Source organism: Strix aluco, chromosome 19, assembly GCF_031877795.1.
Source record: "Strix aluco isolate bStrAlu1 chromosome 19, bStrAlu1.hap1, whole genome shotgun sequence".
Classification (NCBI taxonomy): Eukaryota; Metazoa; Chordata; class Aves; order Strigiformes; family Strigidae; genus Strix; species Strix aluco.
Genome location: NC_133949.1, coordinates 11,463,814 through 11,482,338, shown reverse-complemented (window position 1 = coordinate 11,482,338; position 18,525 = coordinate 11,463,814). Strand labels below are relative to the sequence as shown.

Here is an 18,525-nt window from a genome sequence, read left to right as displayed (position 1 = left end):
CCCTCCCCATTTGCCCTCCACAGTGCTTGGGCTGGCTCCCCCCACCCCACTCCCCCTCCGTACCCCCCCCCCATACACGGCACCGGCCGCGTCTCCATCCCCATTGGGGTGGGGTGGGGAGGGGGGCTCAGCGGGGGTGTGGGGTCACTTCTCCGTCAGCGAGAGCTGCAGGATCCGCTGCAGCTCCTCTTCCTCCTGGCGCGTCCGGCGCTCGGCTTCCTCCTGCTCCCGCGCCGACAGCGCCATGGCCAGCCGCAGCTGCTCCGCGTAGCTGGGGAACAGGGCGCTGGGCCCCCCGCCACCCCTCCCCGGGGATGGGGGGACAGGGGGACGGGGGGCTGCTGTGTGCTGGGGAGTCCTGGGGGGTGCGGTAGAGGCTCAGCGGGGATCGCCGTGGGGCCGGCGCCCACTCCCACTCCCCCCTCGGGGGGGGACTGGCCGGACCTTACCAACCTGTCTCCTCGGCGGCTCTCGTGCGACATGGGGTGGGTGCCCGGTTTGCTGTTTGTCAGCGCTTCCCAAATGGTGACCTGCAGCCAGTGGCAGAGGGATGCTCGAGGGGGGCATCCCTCCCCTGCGCTGCTCCCCATCCCCCCAAAACCCATCCCCCCTGCATGAGCTCTGACCCGTGACCGCGGGATGCAGGGATGGTGCAAGGTGGGGGAAGCGTCCCAGGGCAGCATCAGCACGGTCCCCCAGCCAGGCTGGGGGGGGCAGGAGGAGGCGTGGAGGGGGTGGCAGTGCCCACCTGGTCGTACTCGCTGCCCGCTTCCAGCAGGCTCTGCTGGATGGCGAACTGCAGCAGGTCATCCTCATCCTCCCGCAGGGCGTCCTGGTGGGTGCCCACCACACTGTACCCCCGCGGCACCTCGAACAGCGCTGGGTCCATCTCGCACGCCCGGCACGAGGCTGCAGGGACAGAGGTCCTGGCATGGCTGGGCACCCTGCCGCGTCCCCCTCCCACCCCAGCCCCTCGGCTGTCCCCCCCCTCCCCACCCCACATACTCAGGGAGCTGGAGCTGCTGACGCTGGAGGAGTCGCTGCTGGGCGAGGGCGCCTCGCTGCTGGGGCTGTGCCGCAGGGAGCTGACGGGCTCATCGCACCCATTGAGGTTCCCGAAGGTGATGCGGGCGTTGAGGATGTGGAAGATGGGGATTTCTGTGGGAAAAGGAAAAAAAGCAGGGAGGGAAGCTGGCTGCGCCACCCGCGCCGGCAGCGAAGACTCCCCCCGCCCCGTACCGATCTTGACGGGGAAGCCGGGCGGGAGGCGCAGGGTGATGAAGTCCCGCAGTTTGGCGAAGAGTGCGTTGCTTATTGCCATGAGGTCGATGATGGGGGCAACCTGCTCGCAGAGGGACAGCGGGTGGTCCTCGCACAGCCACAGCTTCGCCTTGAACCTGCCGGGGACAGGCGCCAGGCTGGGGACCCCTGCCTGCCCCCCCGGGGGCCCTGCAGTGGTCTGGGGGGGTGGGGGGAGACAGGGAGGGGGTCCCCAATCTGTTCCTTCCCCCCCTTACTTCTGCGTCTTGGTGGTGAGCTCCATGGGCCGCCCCATGTCCCTGTTGCCCAGCTCGAAGTTGGGGTTGAAGTACTCCTCGGGGGTGATGGCGGTGGGGTTGGCATGGCTCAGCGTCTGCGTGATCAGCGTCTGCGGGACAGCCTGGAGAGTGAGGGGAGTGTCTGACTGTGGGGCCACACCCCACCCCCAGACCCCTGGGACGCTCACCCCATTGTTGGGCCCCACATGCTGCTCGGCGATGCCCAGGAAGGACTGCAGCGGGGTCTTACTGCCTGCAGGAGAGGAGGGGGTGAGGGCCAGAGCTGGCACAGGGCCCTCCCGCCCAACCCACGCTGCCTCCACCTTTGCTCTTGCCCTTGTGCTGGTCCGAGAGGTGCTCGGTCCGCGTCCGCGTGATCAGCTCCACGTTGGACGCGCCGTAGACCTGCCCACGGAGAGGGGGGGAATGGCAGAGGTGGAGACTCCCCTCCTGCAACCAGCTGTAGTGCCCTGGGCAGCTCAACCCCCTCTGCCCCTCACCTTGGCCTCGTACCCATTCACCATTTCCGTCTTCTCGCTCCTCCAGCCCAGGATCCCGGACTTGTTCCTGGGGTGACACAGAGCACCGTGAGCCATGGACAGTCTCACTTGGACAGCCTAGGGTGTGAGCACCCTGGGGGGCTGCGCAGCCCCAGGGAGTGGCTGCCCCCAGCCCACCTCTCAAAGGCGATGTTCTTGGTGTCGAGCTGGGTGGTGACGACGGGGGCCGTCAGCCGCCCCATCACCTGCTCCTCGGTGGGCTGCACAGCAGCCAGCAGCACCTCCTGGTCATGGCCGGCCAGGGCCAGCGTCTCCGAGTAGACCACCCGCCGGTCGTGGTCGATCTCCATCACCACCGCACTGGTGTCTGCAGGGAGCAGGGGCGGGGTCAGGGTAGCCGAGGACAACCACAGTCCCCACTGCATCACCCTGCCCCGCTGCAGTGCCAAGGGGTCCCCCAGTGAGGGCGGGGCGGGGGGGGGGCCGGTGCCGGCTCACCTTGTCCCCGAAAGACGAAGCTGCGGTTGCCCCGCTGCCAGGTCATATGGTCGAAGCCCAGCAGCGTGGTGTCCACCCGCAGGTTCTGGCCACTCTTCCACACCTTGTAGGTGTCGCTGGGGCAGATCTTGGACACCAGTGGCACTGGGGAGAGACGGCGATAGCCCAGCCGGGGATGGGGCCACCCTGCATCCCCAAGTGGGCTGCCAGCACTGAGCTGGGTGGGAGATGGATGCATCTGGGGAACCCAATGCTTTGGTTGGATGGGGGTCTGCAAGCTTGGGGTGTAGGGGGGCAAGGGGAGAGGGTGTGCCCCATCCCAGGGATGAATGCTGCGGCTGGGGGACTGCTGGGAAACTCCCGCTCCCCTCCCCAGCCACGCTCTGCCCCACACTTACCCCAGCTGGTGAACTCCCACTTCATCTCCACGTAGAAGTCCTGGGCCTGCGAGGAGCACAGCGGGATCAGGAGGAGCCCGTGGCCAGCATCCCCCCCCTCCACCCCAGCAGCCCCCGCCAGAGGCAGGTACCTTGCGCAGCTTCTCCAGCAGGATGGGGATCCCGGCCAGGCGCTTGATGGCTCGCTGGTAGTCACGGTAGCGCAGGACCAGCTGCACCAGCTCCAGGTCGCGGGTGCTCACGGCTTCCTGCAGGACTGCAGGGCAGAGAGGGGCAGTGCACGGCACGGCACGGCACGGCAAGGCACAGCTGGCCACCGCACAGGAGCCACGTGCGTGTACCACCAGGCAAGCTGTCCCTCGGGGAGCTGCAGCACCAGGTTGAGCATTCCCGTGCCCATACTCATGCCTGTGCCTGTGCCTGGACCAGGGCAGCTTGATGGAGGCCCGAGGCAGCGAGCCCCGTGAGGCAATAAGCCCCCCGAGGCAGCGAGCCCCCCGGCTCACCTGTCCAGCCGCTGCGGTTCTCCTTGCCCACGTCAGCGCCATGCTTCAGCAGCACCCGGGCGCACTCGAGGTGGCCCAGCGTGGTGGCCAGGTGCAGCGGGGTGCGTCCTCGGGGGTCCAGCTGTTCGATGTCGGCCTGCCGGGAGGTTGCGGGGCTCAGGGGGCACCAGGGCAGCTGGACCTCACCCCCTCAACGCCCTCCTGCAGCTGCAAGGCTCCCGGCCAGAGTAGCCAAGGAAAGTCGCCGATATCTGACAGTATCTCAGAGACCATCCCCATCCCTGAGGTCCCCCAAGAAATGCACCCCAAAAATCTCTCCCTGCTTCCCACAGCCGCTGCCAGACCCATGGGGAGGGTGGGGAGAGTGCGGCGGTGGCCACCAGCACCCCGTAGGGCTCAGCACAATCAGGCTGGGCTGCCCCCCACCACGCGGACACGAAGCAGGGGCACAGCGTGGTGGTGGGTGGGCACATATGCCCCCAGCACGGTGCATGGAGCTCTGCATGGCTTGATGCAGCTGCAAACTCGGTAAAAGCCCCCATCTTTGGGATTTGGAGGGGAGGGTGGGGGGCTGCTGCCCAGTTGCCAGGCAGCAGCTGCCGGTAGCCCCCCTCCGCCGGGGCCGGGAGCACGGCGGGCGACGTGGGCTGCGGCGGGCGCACGTGTTCCCCTGCCTGAGCCGGGGGCGGGTGGCTGCGTGAGCGGAGCGACTGCTCGGAGGATCCCCGGGCCCTGGGGAGCTGCGCGTTGGGGCTGTGATTGTTTGTGCCAAACCCGGAGCCTGGCGCCCAGCCAGCCCTGAGGAATCCCTCGCCCGCCGGCAGCGGCGGTGGGTGGGCACCCTGAGCACCCACCAGCACCCACATCATGCCCAGGGCTGGGGACATGGCTTGGGGACTGATGGAGTGGCACTGGGGGGGATCCAGCCTCTGCCCCCCCCAGCACCCAGCCGGGGTAGAAGCCTTGTGCCTGGAAAGAGGCCATTGGATGCTGCTGGGGCAGGAGGCAGTGGGGATGAACCCCGAATCAAGGCGTTGGTTTTGGGGAGGTCGCTCCCAGGAAGACAAACATGGGGTGCAGGATGCAAAGGTGCCAGCTGGGACCAGGCACCCAGAGGTGTTTGGGGCTGGGCAGGGGTAGGGTGTGGGCTCTCCAGTGCCCAGGCTCTTGCCCACAGCAAGTCCCTGCCTCACTCTTGGGCATGTCCTGTCGTCCCTCTGCCCCAGAGGTGTCCCCATCTCTGCCTGGGCCATGGGCATCCCCATGCCCCTCATCCCCAGGGGTTCACCAGGCAGAGGGACCCCCCAAGCTGCCCACACCGCCAGAGCAAAACATCCCCCTCACTTCCCCAGGAGCCAACGTGCTGCTCCAATGTTCTCCAGGCGACTGCTGCTTCTTAATTGCGCTAATGAAATGACTCTAATTAAAGCAATCACCCCCCAGCCGGGGGACGGGTGCTGCAGGCTCAGCAGGGCTCCCCAGCCGCAGCCCTGCCCAGCACCGGGCAGGACAAGGGTCCCTGCTCTGGGGACGCAGCACCGGAGTCAACCCCGGGGGACACGGTGTGACCCAGTTTTTGCTGACAAGAGGTCGGTCCCGGGCCCTGGTGCTGGGATGGCTCCAGCTCAGGGGCCGTGGCACAGACCTCCAAACGCTGCCAGTCCTGGGGCTGTGACACCCACCGGGGATGGGGACAGGGACGGGCATGGCTTTGGGGTGGCAGCGGTGCAGCGCAGGACCACAGCTCGGCCGCTCCTCCTGTGCCAGCTGGGCACACGGCACAGCGCATCCCCTCTGCCGGGGTTGTCCTCAGTGTGGGGGACCCCAGCGCCTACTCCCGGGTGGCAGTGGGTGACAAGGGCCAGCGCAGGGAGAGGTGCTGGGTGCTGCTGTCCCTGCGCAGCCCCAGGTCCCCGCCATGCGCAGTGGGGCAGGCTGCGGTGTGGGGTGTCCTGGCACAACAGGCTCCATGTCACTGTCTGCCATGTCCTTGTGCTGTCCCTGTCATGGGGACCCGCTGGCCCTCACTCCCCAAGTGTGGCAAGTGTGGATGGGAGCTCGTGGTGACAACTGGGGGGTGACCCACACAGGGCCCTTATGGGGACATGGAGAGGAGCAACACTGTCAGCTGCCCCAGTGCTTCCCAACCCCAAACACCTGCACGTTGGGGGGGGCTCAGGGGGTGCCTCTGTCCCCGTGCAAGTCCCCAGGGTGGCGGGAGGGCAGAGACCCCAGGCAGGGGGACACCCAGCCCCCAGCACCACACACAGCACCAGCCCCAACCCGCTTACCCAGGGGATGCTCTGGCAGGGACAAGGGCTGAGCCGTGTCCCCGGATGCCCTGGACAGAGGGGAGGGGGCTCAACCTGGGCTGGCCCCCACCTCCTTCCCCCAAACCCCCACCTGCTTTGCGGTCTGGCCTGCAGCACCCATGGCCCCCTCTGTGCACCCCTGGGGTGCACACAGGGCCCTGCAAAAGGCAGCAGGGGCTGTGGCAGAGCCCCTCCACTGGCCGGGCTCGGGGCGGGGGGGGGGGGGGAGGGTTAGAAACCCTCTCTGCAGGTGCGGGGGGCTGGAGCCACCCTCGCAGCCCCTGCACCTCCCCGCACCCGCCGAGCCGCCGCCGTCGCCTGCACCCAGCTTTGATCTCTGCCGCGCTGGGCTCCTGGGAAAAATGACCCCAAATTACCACGGAAATAAAACCACCGGCGATGGGGTGGGGGGCCGGGGCGATGCTGGTGCAGCCCCCGGCCAGCCCCCACAATGGAGGCGGGTGTGGCGGGAGCCATCGCCTGCATCCCGGCAGGAGCATCGCGACACAGCGGCCCCCCGTTTCGTGCATCACCGGGGTTCATCCGGCACAGCCCTCAGCACCCTGGGGTGCCAGGAGCTGGGCCGAGGGAGCGGGGATGCTCGGCACAGCCTCGCCGCCGACCTCCCTCCAGTGCCTGCGGTTTCCTGCGTCTTCGGGGTTGGGTTTTAATTACCTGAATTGCAATGCCACGGGGAGAGGGAGGCTGGGAACCCGCCTGGGGATGCGCCTGTGGCCCCGCTCCATCACCGGCCGGCTGGGGGGGTTCCCAGGCTGGGGGACACAGTGGGTCCCCCCACCCTGAGAAGAACCCACCTGCCCTCCTGGGGCTGACGGGCTGTGCCCCAGCAGCATCAGGGCCCTGTGTGTGTCCCCCTCCCCGAGAAGGGCTCAGCCTGAGGATGGGGAGCTGGGGTCTGCACCCCCAGTGGGGCTGGCAGCACCCCGAGAAGCGGGGTGCGGGTCGGGGTGCCGGGGGCCCGCAGAGGCCTACCAGGGAACACGTGGGGAGGGATGCTTGGGGCTGCCTGCACTTGGGGATGCAGGGGACCCGCGGGTGGTACCCACCGCTCCGCGCCAGCCCCGGGGACAGCTGACACAGTCCTGGGGTGCGGGGGGGGGGGGACACACACAACACCCCCCAAAGCCCTGCCAACCCCATCCCCACCCTCATCCCCATCCTCATCCCCACCATCCTCATCTCCATCCTCATCCCCAACGCCGAGCAGCAGCCCGGCAGCATTGCATCAGCCCCAGCCGAACCGGGCCCGCGGCCCGGGGCCGTGGACGAGCCCGGGGGTGCCCCCTTACCCCCCCTCCCCCGCCCCCCCCACCTGCTTGGCGCTGAGCTCCCGGTCCAGGTCGCGGGCGCGGTTGTGCCAGACGAGGTAGTGCAGCGGGTACCTGCCCTCCGGCCCCTTCCTGCCTGAGCAAGACGCGAGCATCCTCCGTGCATGCTGGAGCGGCGCGGCGGGCGCGGCGCGGGGCGGAGCGGGGCGCGGGGGGGGCCCGCGGGGCGGGGCGGGCACGGCACCTCCCGCCCGGTGCTTCCCCCCCACCCCTCCACCCCCCCTCCCCTCCCGCACCGCCCGGCCTCATGGGACTTGTAGTCGCCCTGCCCGGCATCGCCCCCTTTCCTCTTCCTCGCCCCCCCCCCCCCCCATCCCCGTACCGCTCAGCCCATCACCGCGGCCCCCCACCCCGCAAAGGGATCGTTCCTCTCCCTCAACCCACCCCCCCCCCCCCGGCTGATTTCACCCCTCCCGGCTGACCCCAGCGGGCCCAGGCACATGGCGGGGCAGGGGCGAAGGCAGCAGGCAGAGGCTGTGGGGGGGGGGGTCCCAAGCCCCCCCACCCGGGCAGCGGCAGGCGCAGGGGCCCCCAGCCCCGTTTCCTTTTCCGCCTGCGATTCTCCGGGGCGGGCGTCGCGTTTTCCGGCTGTCGCCCGAGAACAATGCGAGGCTGGGCCTCCGCCGGCCGCCTCAGCCTCCCGCCGACGCCACGCTCCCGGCCCCCCGCCCCGCTGCCCCCCGCCCTGCCACGGGGTGAACCCCCTCGTTATTATTCTCCGTTCAGCCCTGGTGGCGGCAGCGGTGGTCATATCTCCCCCACCCCGGTCCCCGCACAGCATCCCCCATCTCCCCGTCGGCCCCGCTGCCCCATGACGTCATGAGCCATCTCCGTGGCAACCAGCGGTGAGGTCACTCTCGGCGCAGGCTGGACAGCCTGGCCCCATGGTGGTGGGGGGCAGGATCTGGCCCCGCTCTGGGGGGTCCTGCCTGGGGTGGCCGTGCCGCAGGGGTCTGACCCTCACAGCTGCCTGCGGGGCCCCCATGGTGGTACTGGGGTGTCCCCCCGCTGCTCCAAGCGCTTATAGGATCCCAGAGTGGGGAATGGACCCCAAAGGGTCCCCAGTCCCCTCACCCCCCCAAAATGTCCTGCTGAACATCCCGGGGATGCTGTGACCCCCCCCACATATCCCCAGTGCAGTGTCCTGCCGGCACTGCTGGGGCAGGCAGGGGACCCCGATGTCCTGGGACCTGCCTGCACTGCACCCGTGGTGCACCTGGATGGGGCCGGGGGGGGAGTGGGGGTGCGCAGGAGTGGGGTGCACAGTGCTGGCACTGGGAACAGGACCAGGGCTGGGGCTGGATCAGGGATAAGTGTCCAGAGCTAGTGCTGGGGTGCCCAGAGCAGGACTGGGACAACTGGGAAGTGCCCAGGGCTGGGACTGGGGTGTGTGGGACCCATGACCAAGACCAGAGGGGTGCCCAGGACCCGGAGGGGGGGATGAACAGGACCAGGGCTGGGACCAGGACCAGGACTTGCCCCGGACTGAGAATGGGACCAGGAGGGCACCGAGGACCGGGGTCAGGAGCAGGGCCAGGACCGGGAGCAGGACCAGGAGCCAGACTGGGAGCAGTAGGGCCAGGAGCAGGACCGGGAGCTGGACCAGGAGTAGGGCCGGGACTGGGAGCAGGAGCAGGAGCGGGAGCGGGAGCGGGAGCGGGAGAAGGAGCAGGAGCAGGAGCGGGAGCGGGAGCAGGGCCAGGGGGATGCCCAGGAGCCGGCTGGGTTGTGCAGGACCAGGCGGCGGGTGCTCAGGGCTGGAACCAGAACCGGGGAACGGGGCCGGGGCGCGGGGGGGATGCCCAGGACCTGGTCCAGGATACCCAGGACCGGGACCGGGAGCAGGCGGTGCCGGCTGCGGATGCAGGTACCGGTGCGGGAGCAGGGAAGGGGGGTGGAGGGGCGGGGGGGGGTTGCGGGTGCGGGGCGGTGCCGGTGCCGGTGCGGGGCGGTCGCGGCGGCGCTGCCGGTGGCGGGGCGGGGGCGGTGCGGCCCCTCCTCCGCCGGGGCCGGGCTTGCGCCGCTTCCTGCGGAGCCGCCGGGCGCTGGGAGCAGCCGGCAGCCCCCGGCGCGCCGCGGCCCCGGGCCCCCGCCGCCGCCCCCGCCCCGCCCCGCCGCCCGGCCCCCCCCCACCCCCCCCCCCCGCTCCCTTCCCCCCCCCTCCACCTCCCCGCCCCCGGCGGGCCCGGGGGCGCCGCCGCCGCCGCCCCACGCTGGCGCAGAGGCCCGGGCCCGGGCCCGCCTCGCCGCTGAGGATGTCCCGGAAGGCGCCGCGGGCGGAGGTGTGCGCCGACTGCAGCGCCCCAGGTAAGGGCCGACCTTCCCCCCCGGCACCGACACCGGGCCCCCCGGGACGACCCCGCTACGCTCCATCCCTCCCACACCAGCCTCCCGCCCCCCTCCCGGCGGGGCCCTTCGCACCTCGTGTTGCCACCCCCGGAGCGCCCCCCCCTCTCCCGAAGCCTGCCTTGCGTTCCCCGGTACGGCTGCGGAGCCCGCTCTGCGCTCCCCGGTGTGCCCCCCAGTACACCCCCGGGAGCCCCCACAGCACCCCCGGGAGCCCCCCGGCACCCCATGATGCCCCCCAGTGCACCCACACACCCCCGGGAGCCCCCCGGCACCCCATGATGCCCCCCAGTACACCCACAGCAACCCCGGGAGCCCCTCGGCACCCCATGGTGCCCCCCAGTGCACCCACACACCCCCGGCAGCCCCCTCGGCACCCCATGGCGCCCCTCGGTACATCCTCAGCACCCCTGTGAGCCCCTACCCCGAAGTTCACCCCGTCTTTTGCATCTTCTACACCCCACAGCAAAGCCCCTTTGCACCCCCCAGGGTGCCCTCAGGACCCCCCCCGATGAGTCCCCTCTGCACCCTGCAGTGCACACACCAGGGCCCCCCGCAGAGTTCCCTGCTCTGCCCCCCAGGAACCCTCTGATGTGCCCCCAGCACAGAGCCCTGGTGAGACCCCCTGGCCCCCTTGGTGCACCCCCTTTCCACCCCAGGAATCTCCCAGTACACCCCAGACATGACCCCGATAACCCCCTGTGCCCTCTGTGCCGCCCTGGTGCACCAGTGTAGCCCCGCTGCACCCAACACCCCCACGCACCACCCACAGCCTTTGCACCCCTCGCCGTGGGTGCTGCTGGCGTAGGCTGGGGACCTGCTGGTTGGTGCCAGCAGCACCGAGAACCCTACAAATGGCAGGATCGGGGAGGGGGGACACCCTCCTGCGCCCCCCCAGCACCCCGCAGCCAGCACCCACGCTGGCCGGATCTGGGCTCGGCGGTGCAGGCAAGCTGAGCTGGGCCGGCGGCGGCCGTGCTGCAAGCCACGGCCTGAGCCTGGGCAAGATGATTCGCATCCCCGCGTGCCGGTGCCCGCAGCCCCCGCACCGGGCAGGAGCCTGTGGGGCTGAACCCCCAAATCCTGCCCACGGTAGGGCTGGACCCCCAATCTCTACCATGGCCAGCTTGGGTGGCCCCCCAGCGATGAATGAACGAGGCTGAGAGTCGAGGCTCACTCTGAGCCAGCCCCGGAAAGCTGCCCGCGGGCCAAGGCTGTGCCAAAATTATTCCGGCCACGTGCCAATGGCCGGATCCTGCCAGGAGAACCGGCGGCACGCGTGGGTGTGGGGCTGCCCTGCCTCCGGGTGGGTCCCCCAGCCGGCGGGCGAGCGGGGGTCACAGGGGTGCCCAGGGCGGTGCCGAGGCTCCCTGCCGGGGCTGGGTGTGGGGGGTGGGAAATGGAAACCAGTTTCTTCCAATCTCTTATCGCCCGGCAGCCATGTGAGGAAATGAGTTATAAAGTCCAGAGGCCGCTTCCTACCGCGCCGACAGCACCCGCCACCGCTGCCAGGGATGCGCTGCCCAGCCCTGCGTGGTGGGGTGCCTGTGGGGTGCCCTGGTCCCTCTGTCCGGGCTCCCTTGGCCAAATCCTGCTCTGCTGGCCCTGTGCGGGGATGCTGGCTGGCCCCAGCCCTCCCCTCCCCAGTGCAGGGCTGAGTGCTGGGGGTCCCAGGGTCAGCCCACGCCCCGGTGCAGGAACAGAGATACCAGGAGCACCCCTTGGGCTCCATGACCCTCCCAGGGTTTGGGGGTGCCCCTGTGCCAGCGCTCCCCAAGCTGCTGCAATGCCCACCCGCATCTCACAGCATCCCGGCTGCCCTCTCCAGCGGGTGGGGGTGCCTCCCTGGGGGTACCCCAGATCCCAGTGCCGGCCAGCTCCCCCCCACCCCCAGCGCAGAGCGTCCTGTTCCCGGCAGCGCCCCGTGGGCCGCGGGCGCGAAGGCGCAGATGCCGCGGCGCCGGCTGCCAAGGAGCTGCCATCTGTGTGCGCGGGGCTGCCAGGCTGGGGGGGCCAATACTTCCCCCCCCCCCCCCCCCCCAGCCACCCAACCTCAGCCCCGGGCACTGCAGCACTGTAGGGCTGGGTCACCCCCAAAACGCCATCCCCAGGGCTCTGGGGGGGGTGTGGGTGGCTTGGGGAGGTGTCCAGGACCCTGCGGTGAGGAAGGAGGTGGGGGAGGCCTGGCTGGCTGCCTTCCTCTGTGGGGTCGTGGGGCCACCGTCACCCCCTCTGGACAGTGCTGCCACCCCCCCAGGCCCTGTCCCCCCCGGGCTTGGGTCTTTCCCCTCCCATGGGGTGGGGTGATGTTTGTGTAGGCCCTACAGAAACAAGGGGTAGTGGGGCTGGGCAGAGGCTGGCAGGACTGCCCCACAGCGCCCGGCAGAGGGGCCACCCGGGGACGGTTCGGCATCGGCACCCTGTGCCTGGCCACGTGTCACAGGAGGGGGCTGTGACCCAGCGGGCGGGGGTCCCCAAATCCTGCCCTCAGTCCTTCCGGGGGCAGCTGTGGCCCAACAGCCACCCCGTGGGGCCAGACCCCCCACCCCAGGCCAGCCCCAGGACCTATTTTTGGGGTGCGGGCGTGGGGAGCTGCCACTCGGCCGGGAACGGGGCCCCCGCGGGTGCCGGGGCTGGTGCCAGCGTGGGGCCGGCGCGGCCGCTCAAACAGCCCTTTGTTCCCAGCAGGGACACAAAGGGCTCCAGTCCGGCCGGGCCGGGGCCAGCAGCTGGGGCTGGGGGGAGTTATGGCAGTGTGGGGGGGCCACGGCACCTGCCCTGAGAGCCGGGGTGCCCTGCGGGGCTAGCCTGGGGTGGGTGCTGAGGCTGCAGAGCCGGTGACCACCGTACGTGGGAGCCCACGGGGTGGGGGTGCCCACCCATTGCGGGGCACACTGCCCCCCTGCCTCCAGGACCCCCCTGAATGCCCAGCTTGGGGCTCAGGGGGTGCACGGCCTCGCCGGGTGCTGCAGCGGGTCAGGGTGCCCCTGCTCGGGGTGTGCTGCCGTGGGGTTGGCATCATCCCTGTCACCAGCCACCCTCCCGATGGGGGAGGCCAAATCCTGCCCCCCGCTTTTGGCTGGTGCCTGGTTGCTACGGGAAACCTGTGGGTTTCCCCAGGCGATGGGCTGAACCCCTTGCTGTCGCCTGGGAAACGGTCGCTGTGGCAATGCATCCCCCCCCCCCCCCGCAGCATGGGGACCGCATGGGGAGGGGACCTCGGTGACAGGGACACCCGGTGACACCCCCGTACCACCCCGCAGACCCTGGCTGGGCCTCCATCAACCGCGGGGTGCTCATTTGTGACGAGTGCTGCAGCGTGCACCGCAGCCTGGGCCGCCACATCTCCATCGTCAAGCACCTGCGCCACAGCCCCTGGCCCGCCACCCTGCTCCAGGTGGGTGCTGGCCCCGCGGGGACGTGGAGGAGGACACCCCCATGGACCCCCCACACACACACACCCACTGGGCCCTGCCTCTCCCCCCGCAGATGGTGCACACCTTGGCGAGCAACGGGGCCAACTCCATCTGGGAGCACTCGCTGCTGGATCCGGCCCAGGTGCAGAGCGGGCGCCGGAAGGCAAATCCCCAGGATAAAGTGCAGTAAGTGCCCCCCGCACCGTGGGGAGGGGGTCAACGCCGGCCGGGCACCCCCACTTCACCCTGCAACCTTCTGCTAACCCCCTCCAGCCCCACCAAGTCAGAGTTCATCCGCGCCAAGTACCAGATGTCCACAAGCTGCCCTGCCGGACGATGACGGCGTCACTGCCAAGGACCTCAGCAAGGTGGGGCACAGGCTGGGGGCGTGGGACCCCCCCTCAGCAGCAGGGATGGATCCCGCCCCCCCCACCCCTTACCCGCCTCTCCCCTCCGCAGCAATTGCACTCGAGCGTGCGGACGGGCAACCTGGAGACCTGCCTGCGTCTGCTCTCCCTGGGTGCCCAGGCCAACTTCTTCCACCCGGTGAGCGCCGCTGGGGCTCGGGGTCTGTGGGGGATGGTGCTGAGCTTGGGGGGTGAGGGGGTGGTTTCCACGGGCTGGCTGCGGGGCTGAGGCTGCCCGTACCTGCAGGAGAAAGGCACCACGCCGCTGCACGTGGCCGCCAAAGCCGGCCAGATCCTGCAGGCAGAGCTGCTGGTGGTCTACGGCGCCGACCCCGGGGCGCCCGACGTGAACGGCCGGACCCCCATCGACTACGCCAGGTGAGGGTGGGGAAGGGGAGGCAGGGAGGGTCACCCCTGCCTGTACCCTCTCCATAGGGTGGGGCATCACCCCTGCCCGTCCTCTCACAGGCAGGCAGCCCAGCACGAGCTGGCAGAGCGGCTGGTGGAGTGCCAGTACGAGCTGACCGACCGGCTGGCCTTTTACCTCTGCGGCAGGAAGCCGGGTGAGCGCGGGGGTCTGGGGGGGGGTGGGGGGATGCTTACCCCAGGGCGGGGCGCGGGGTCCCGCTCACCACCCCTCTCTTTGCACAGACCACAAGAACGGGCACTACATCATCCCGCAAATGGCAGACAGGTGAGTGCCCAGCGCCCGCGGCCCCGCCGCCCTGTCCATGTCCCCCCCGGCGTCCCCGCTGGGCCAAGGTGGGGACCCCGGTTACCTCCCCGTGACCGGCGCTGGAGCATCCTCAGGGAGGGTGGAGGGGGGGGGTCTGCGTGCCCGCGCGTTTAACGTCCGCCTTTATCCTATTCTTCCCCCCGCTGCCTTCTCCGGAGCGCAGGGTGCGCCCAAAGTGCATGGCACAGAGGTATTGTCCGCTCGGCTCTCGGCTCTGGGGGGCCCCCCCTGTGCCACTGGCATGGGCCCCCCCTGCAGCCCCGGCCGCTCGGCCCAGCCGAGCACCCGGGGAGGGGGATCCCACTCACCCCCTGCCACCTCATCCCCCTGTGCCTGCTTGCCAGCCCCGCTCGGTGAAGCCCCCCGCACCCAAGGGAGGGTCCCTGTCCTGGTGGGGTGCAGCTGGGGACTGTTTCAGTGGGGATGGGCCAGGAATAACCCCTGCTTTGTGTCTCCCCCACCTCCCCACACCTGCCCCCCCCCCAGCCTGGACCTCTCCGAGCTGGCCAAAGCAGCCAAAAAGAAGCTGCAAGCGGTGAGTGGGGGCCGGGGCAGGGCTGGGGGGGGTCCCATCCGCTCCTCCCATCCAGCCTGACGCCGTTCCCCGTCCCGCTGCAGCTCAGCAATCGCCTCTTCGAGGAACTGGCCATGGACGTCTACGACGAGGTGGACCGTCGGGAGAACGATGCGGGTGAGCGGGGGGCGTGGGGTGCAGCCCCCAAAAAGGCTGGGGCGGGCAGCGTGGCGCGGGGAGGAGCAGCTGGCGGGGCCGCGGTTGAGCCCAGCGCTCCCCCCCTCGATCTGGATCCGTCTGCCGGGACCGCAGGCCCCTCCTTCCTCATTCCTCCAGCCGGGGAGGTTTGCTCCGAGTGAGGGGCCGCCGCCGGGCGCTGGGGCTGGGGTGCTGCTGGAGGTGGGTGCCGGGCCCCCCCGGGGATGGGGGCTCAGCCTGGAGGGGTGCCCTTGAGCTTGGGGGGTGGTGGGGTGGTGGCCACCCCATTTTCATGGCGGGGTGGGCACCGACAGGAACGCCAAACCCTCTCCCTGCTGGCTGGGGGGTGCAAAGCTGGTGCCCCAACGGGTGAGAAGCTGGGGGTCCTTGCTGGGGGGTGCAGGGGGGACCCCAGCCCCCCCGGGGCGGCTGGGGGAGGCGATTCCCGTCAGCCGGGCCGGGCTCCATTCCCAGCCCCAGCAGGCTGGCCCTGCGCCCGCGCCTGCGTCCTGCCGGCTCCGTCGCCGGCCCCAGGCCCTGCAGCCCGCTCGCTCTGGGGTCGGGGTGGGGGGCGTTGTCTGGCCCCCGCAGCCCCCCCGGGGGTCTGATGCCGGGTGCCTGCCTGCAGTCTGGCTGACGACGCAGAACCACAGCACACTGGTGACAGAGCGCAGCGCCGTCCCCTTCCTCCCTGTCAACCCCGAGTACTCAGCCACACGCAACCAGGTAAGTCCCCCCCAGGCCTTGCGACCCCCTTGCCATGCACCCAGACACCTGCTCATCCCCCTTTTTCCCCCCTTCCTTCCCAGGGCCGGCAGAAGCTGGCCAGGTTCAACGCCAGGGAGTTCGCCACCTTGCTCATCGACATCCTCGGGGAAGCCAAGCGCCGGCAGCAAGGGAAGAGTCTGCTGAGCCCCACGGGTGAGGAACGGGGGCCAGCAAGGTGGGGTTGAGCCACCCCCCCCGCCCTGTGCTCAGCACCCCTCTGCCTTCCCCCAGACGCCCTCGACTACTCGCTGCGGAGCCAGAGCGACTTGGACGACCAGCACGACTACGACAGCGTCGCCTCCGACGAGGACACGGACCAGGAGCTGCTGCGCAACGCCTCCCGCAACAACCGCGCCAGGGTGAGCCCCAGACTCCTCCCCCCCGACTCCCCCCCCGCCCCCCGACTCCCAGCTCCAGGATCCTGGTGCTGAGCCCCTCTCCCCACAGAGCATGGATTCCTCCGACCTCTCGGACGGCCCCATCACGCTGCAGGAGTACCTGGAGGTGAAGAAAGCTCTGGCTGCCTCCGAAGCCAAGGTGCAGCAGCTGATGAAGGTGAACAACAGCCTGAGCGACGAGCTGCGCCGGCTGCAGCGCGAGGTGGGTGCGGGGCCAGTGGGACCCCCCCAGCTCCCTCAGCGTTACCCCACTCCTTTGCTGATGCCTCCCCCCCGGCCCTGGCTGCAGATCCACAAGCTGCAGGCAGAGAACACACAGATCCGGCAGCAGACAGGTCCCACGCACCCAACCCCGACCCCCAGCGAGCGGCCAGAGCACGGGCACCCCCCGGGCACGACCCCCCCGCACCGCCGGGACCGCCAGGCCTTCTCCATGTACGAGCCGGGCTCGGCGCTGAAACCCTTCGGGCAGCCGGTGGAGGAGCTGGTGACGCGGCTGCAGCCCTTCGGCACCGGCGTGAGTGCCCTGGGGAGGGCGGGCGGGCTGTTTTTGGGGTGCAACTGTCCCCCACCCCCAGCCCCCCAGGGTGCTGGGTCCTGTCCCCGCGGGGCCGTAACCTTTCGTGTGTCGCCAGGAGGTGGAGGACGAGGCTCTGTACTCCATGCACATCCCGGCCAGCGTGTACCGGGTAAGGGGGCCGCAGCGGGGGTGGCTCCTGCATGGCACGTGGTGGCCGTCACCCCCTCCTGGGACCGGCCCTCCGTGCCGTCCTGGGACGTCCTGTCCCCCCGCCAACCTGCACCCCCCGGGTCAGGCTGGGAACCTCCCCGGGGGATGGTGGCCGCGGGACGTTCCTGCATGCAGGGCGGCAGTGTCCCCTGTGCTCGTCCTCCCCTGCACGTCACCGGGATCAGCTCTGGACCCTTCTGCGCCCTGTTCAGCACCGGCTTCCCCTCTCTTCCCCCTCCAGATCCGGAAAGGTCCGTCTGCCTCCTCGGTGCCCTTTCCCCCATCCTCCCCGCTGCTCTCCTGCCCACCTGACGGTGCCCGGCACATGGTGATGTACCGGGGTGCGGGGGGAGGGAGGCAGCTTCTGGGGTGGGGGGACCCCAACCCTGCATGGGGACGGGGACAGGCAGGGCCTGACGCTGCTCCTCTCCCCTCCAGAGCAAACTGGACCGACATGGCAGCGGCACCGACAGCGACTACGACAACACGCAGGCGGGTGAGGTCCTGATCAGGTGAGTGCTGGGGCTGGGGGCTGTGCTGGGGGCTGGGGGCTGGCACTGACCCTTCGGGGGGTGTCGGTCGGTCCCCGCAGCATGGAGGGGAAGCGGTTTGTGGAGCTGAGCAAGGACGAGGACTTCCCCCACGAGCTGGACCCGCTGGACGGGGAGCTGGACCCTGGGCTGCCCAGCACGGAGGACGTCATCCTCAAAACCGAGCAGGTCACCAAGAACATCCAGGAGCTGCTGCGGGCGGCACAGGAGTCCAAGCACGACAGGTAGGGCTGGGGCACAGCCAGGGGGGCCCGTCTGGCCCCCCCTGGTTCTAGGAGCTGTGTAAACATGGGGCCATCCCATGGTTGGGAGCCATCGTCGTCCCCCCCCTCTGCTCACCCCCCTCTGCTCACCCCCCTCTGCTCACCCCCCTCTGCTCACCCCCCTCTGCTCACCCCCAGCTTCGTGCCCTGCTCGGAGAAGATCCACTCGGCCGTGACGGAGATGGCATCGCTCTTCCCCAAGGTAGGAGGGGTGGGGTTGGGGTCCCCACCAGGCACCCTCAGGTCCCCCACAGCGGGTCCTGACACTGCTCCTCTGCCCTGCTGCAGAAGCCAGCGCTGGAGACGGTGCGGAGCTCCCTGCGGCTGCTCAACGCCAGCGCCTACCGGCTGCAGAGCGAGTGCCGCAAAACCGTGCCCCCCGAGCCGGGTGCCACCGTGGACTACCAGCTCCTGACCCAGCAGGTCATCCAGTGTGCCTACGACATCGCCAAGGCCGCCAAGCAGCTGGTCACCATCACCACCCGCGAGAAGAAGCAGTGAGCGCCGGCCCGCGTCCCCTACCCCCCCCCCCACCCCAACCCCAATCCCGCCCCCGGCCCCTGCGCTCTGTCTCTCCCTCCCCTCTGGGGCGAGCAAGTGGCCTTTAGCCCACGGGGAACCGGGGCGTGGGGCGAGCCCCCCCCCCACCCAACCCCTGCGCCGCTGAGGAGCTGGTGCTCAGCCTGCGGGGTCGGTGCCTGCATCCCCCTGTACAGACCCCCCTGCCCCCCCCGCGGCACGCGCCTAACTTATCCTGTACATAGCCTGTGTAGCTGTCCGTGGCGGCGGTGGCGATGTACCCCCCCACCCCACAAAGCCCCTCGCCGGGCGGCCGGTACCCCCGGGACCGCCCGCAGCGTTACACTGGACCGGGGCGCCCGCGGGGGCCCCCCCCTGCCCCCGTCCCTGGGCGTCCTGCCCCCCCTCCCCGCGCCGGGGCCGCGCTCCCTACTGTAAGATGTGTCCTTGTACATTTGTATCAATAAAGGTGTGAGCATTGCACGGGCCCCCAGCCCCACGGCTCCTGCAGCGATGGGGGGGTCCCGTCCCCCCCCGGGGTGTGCCTGCAGGGGATTCACCTCCCCCCCCGGCCAGCA

The 18,525-nt window shown here is 70.3% G+C and overlaps 2 protein-coding genes across 9 annotated transcripts; one reads left to right on the top strand and one right to left on the bottom strand.

The window, feature by feature from the left end:
* Nucleotides 1-90: 90 nt before the first annotated feature.
* On the bottom strand, nucleotides 91-7,227 carry ANKRD13B (ankyrin repeat domain 13B). Of its 8 annotated transcripts, none has more exons than XM_074844893.1 (15): nucleotides 7,086-7,227; nucleotides 3,441-3,576; nucleotides 3,066-3,190; nucleotides 2,935-2,980; nucleotides 2,537-2,722; nucleotides 2,216-2,405; nucleotides 2,039-2,105; nucleotides 1,862-1,943; nucleotides 1,727-1,791; nucleotides 1,518-1,648; nucleotides 1,240-1,418; nucleotides 1,006-1,158; nucleotides 749-909; nucleotides 450-530; nucleotides 91-358 (listed from the first exon to the last, which is right to left on the bottom strand). In XM_074844893.1, the coding sequence occupies exons 1-15, from the start codon at nucleotides 7,194-7,196 to the stop codon at nucleotides 128-130; spliced, it is 1,944 nt and encodes a 647-aa protein (XP_074700994.1). In that variant the 5' UTR covers nucleotides 7,197-7,227; the 3' UTR covers nucleotides 91-127. The 8 variants fall into 8 exon arrangements, with proteins under 8 accessions (XP_074700994.1, XP_074700995.1, XP_074700997.1 ...); XM_074844894.1 differs by having other exon boundaries at nucleotides 1,240-1,397; nucleotides 2,537-2,680; XM_074844896.1 differs by having other exon boundaries at nucleotides 454-530; nucleotides 1,240-1,397; nucleotides 2,537-2,680.
* A 2,064-nt stretch (nucleotides 7,228-9,291) lies between these two features.
* On the top strand, nucleotides 9,292-18,435 carry GIT1 (GIT ArfGAP 1). Its single transcript, XM_074845376.1, is given in 24 exon segments — nucleotides 9,292-9,408; nucleotides 12,711-12,844; nucleotides 12,937-13,049; nucleotides 13,137-13,174; nucleotides 13,177-13,191; nucleotides 13,194-13,231; nucleotides 13,323-13,409; nucleotides 13,518-13,648; nucleotides 13,739-13,833; nucleotides 13,922-13,964; nucleotides 14,170-14,196; nucleotides 14,493-14,541; nucleotides 14,625-14,697; nucleotides 15,347-15,444; nucleotides 15,528-15,639; nucleotides 15,718-15,845; nucleotides 15,934-16,086; nucleotides 16,174-16,401; nucleotides 16,520-16,573; nucleotides 16,856-16,942; nucleotides 17,053-17,126; nucleotides 17,207-17,389; nucleotides 17,567-17,630; nucleotides 17,717-18,435. Coding segments are annotated over 24 exon segments (2,289 nt in total). The 5' UTR covers nucleotides 9,292-9,356; the 3' UTR covers nucleotides 17,930-18,435.
* Nucleotides 18,436-18,525: the final 90 nt, after the last annotated feature.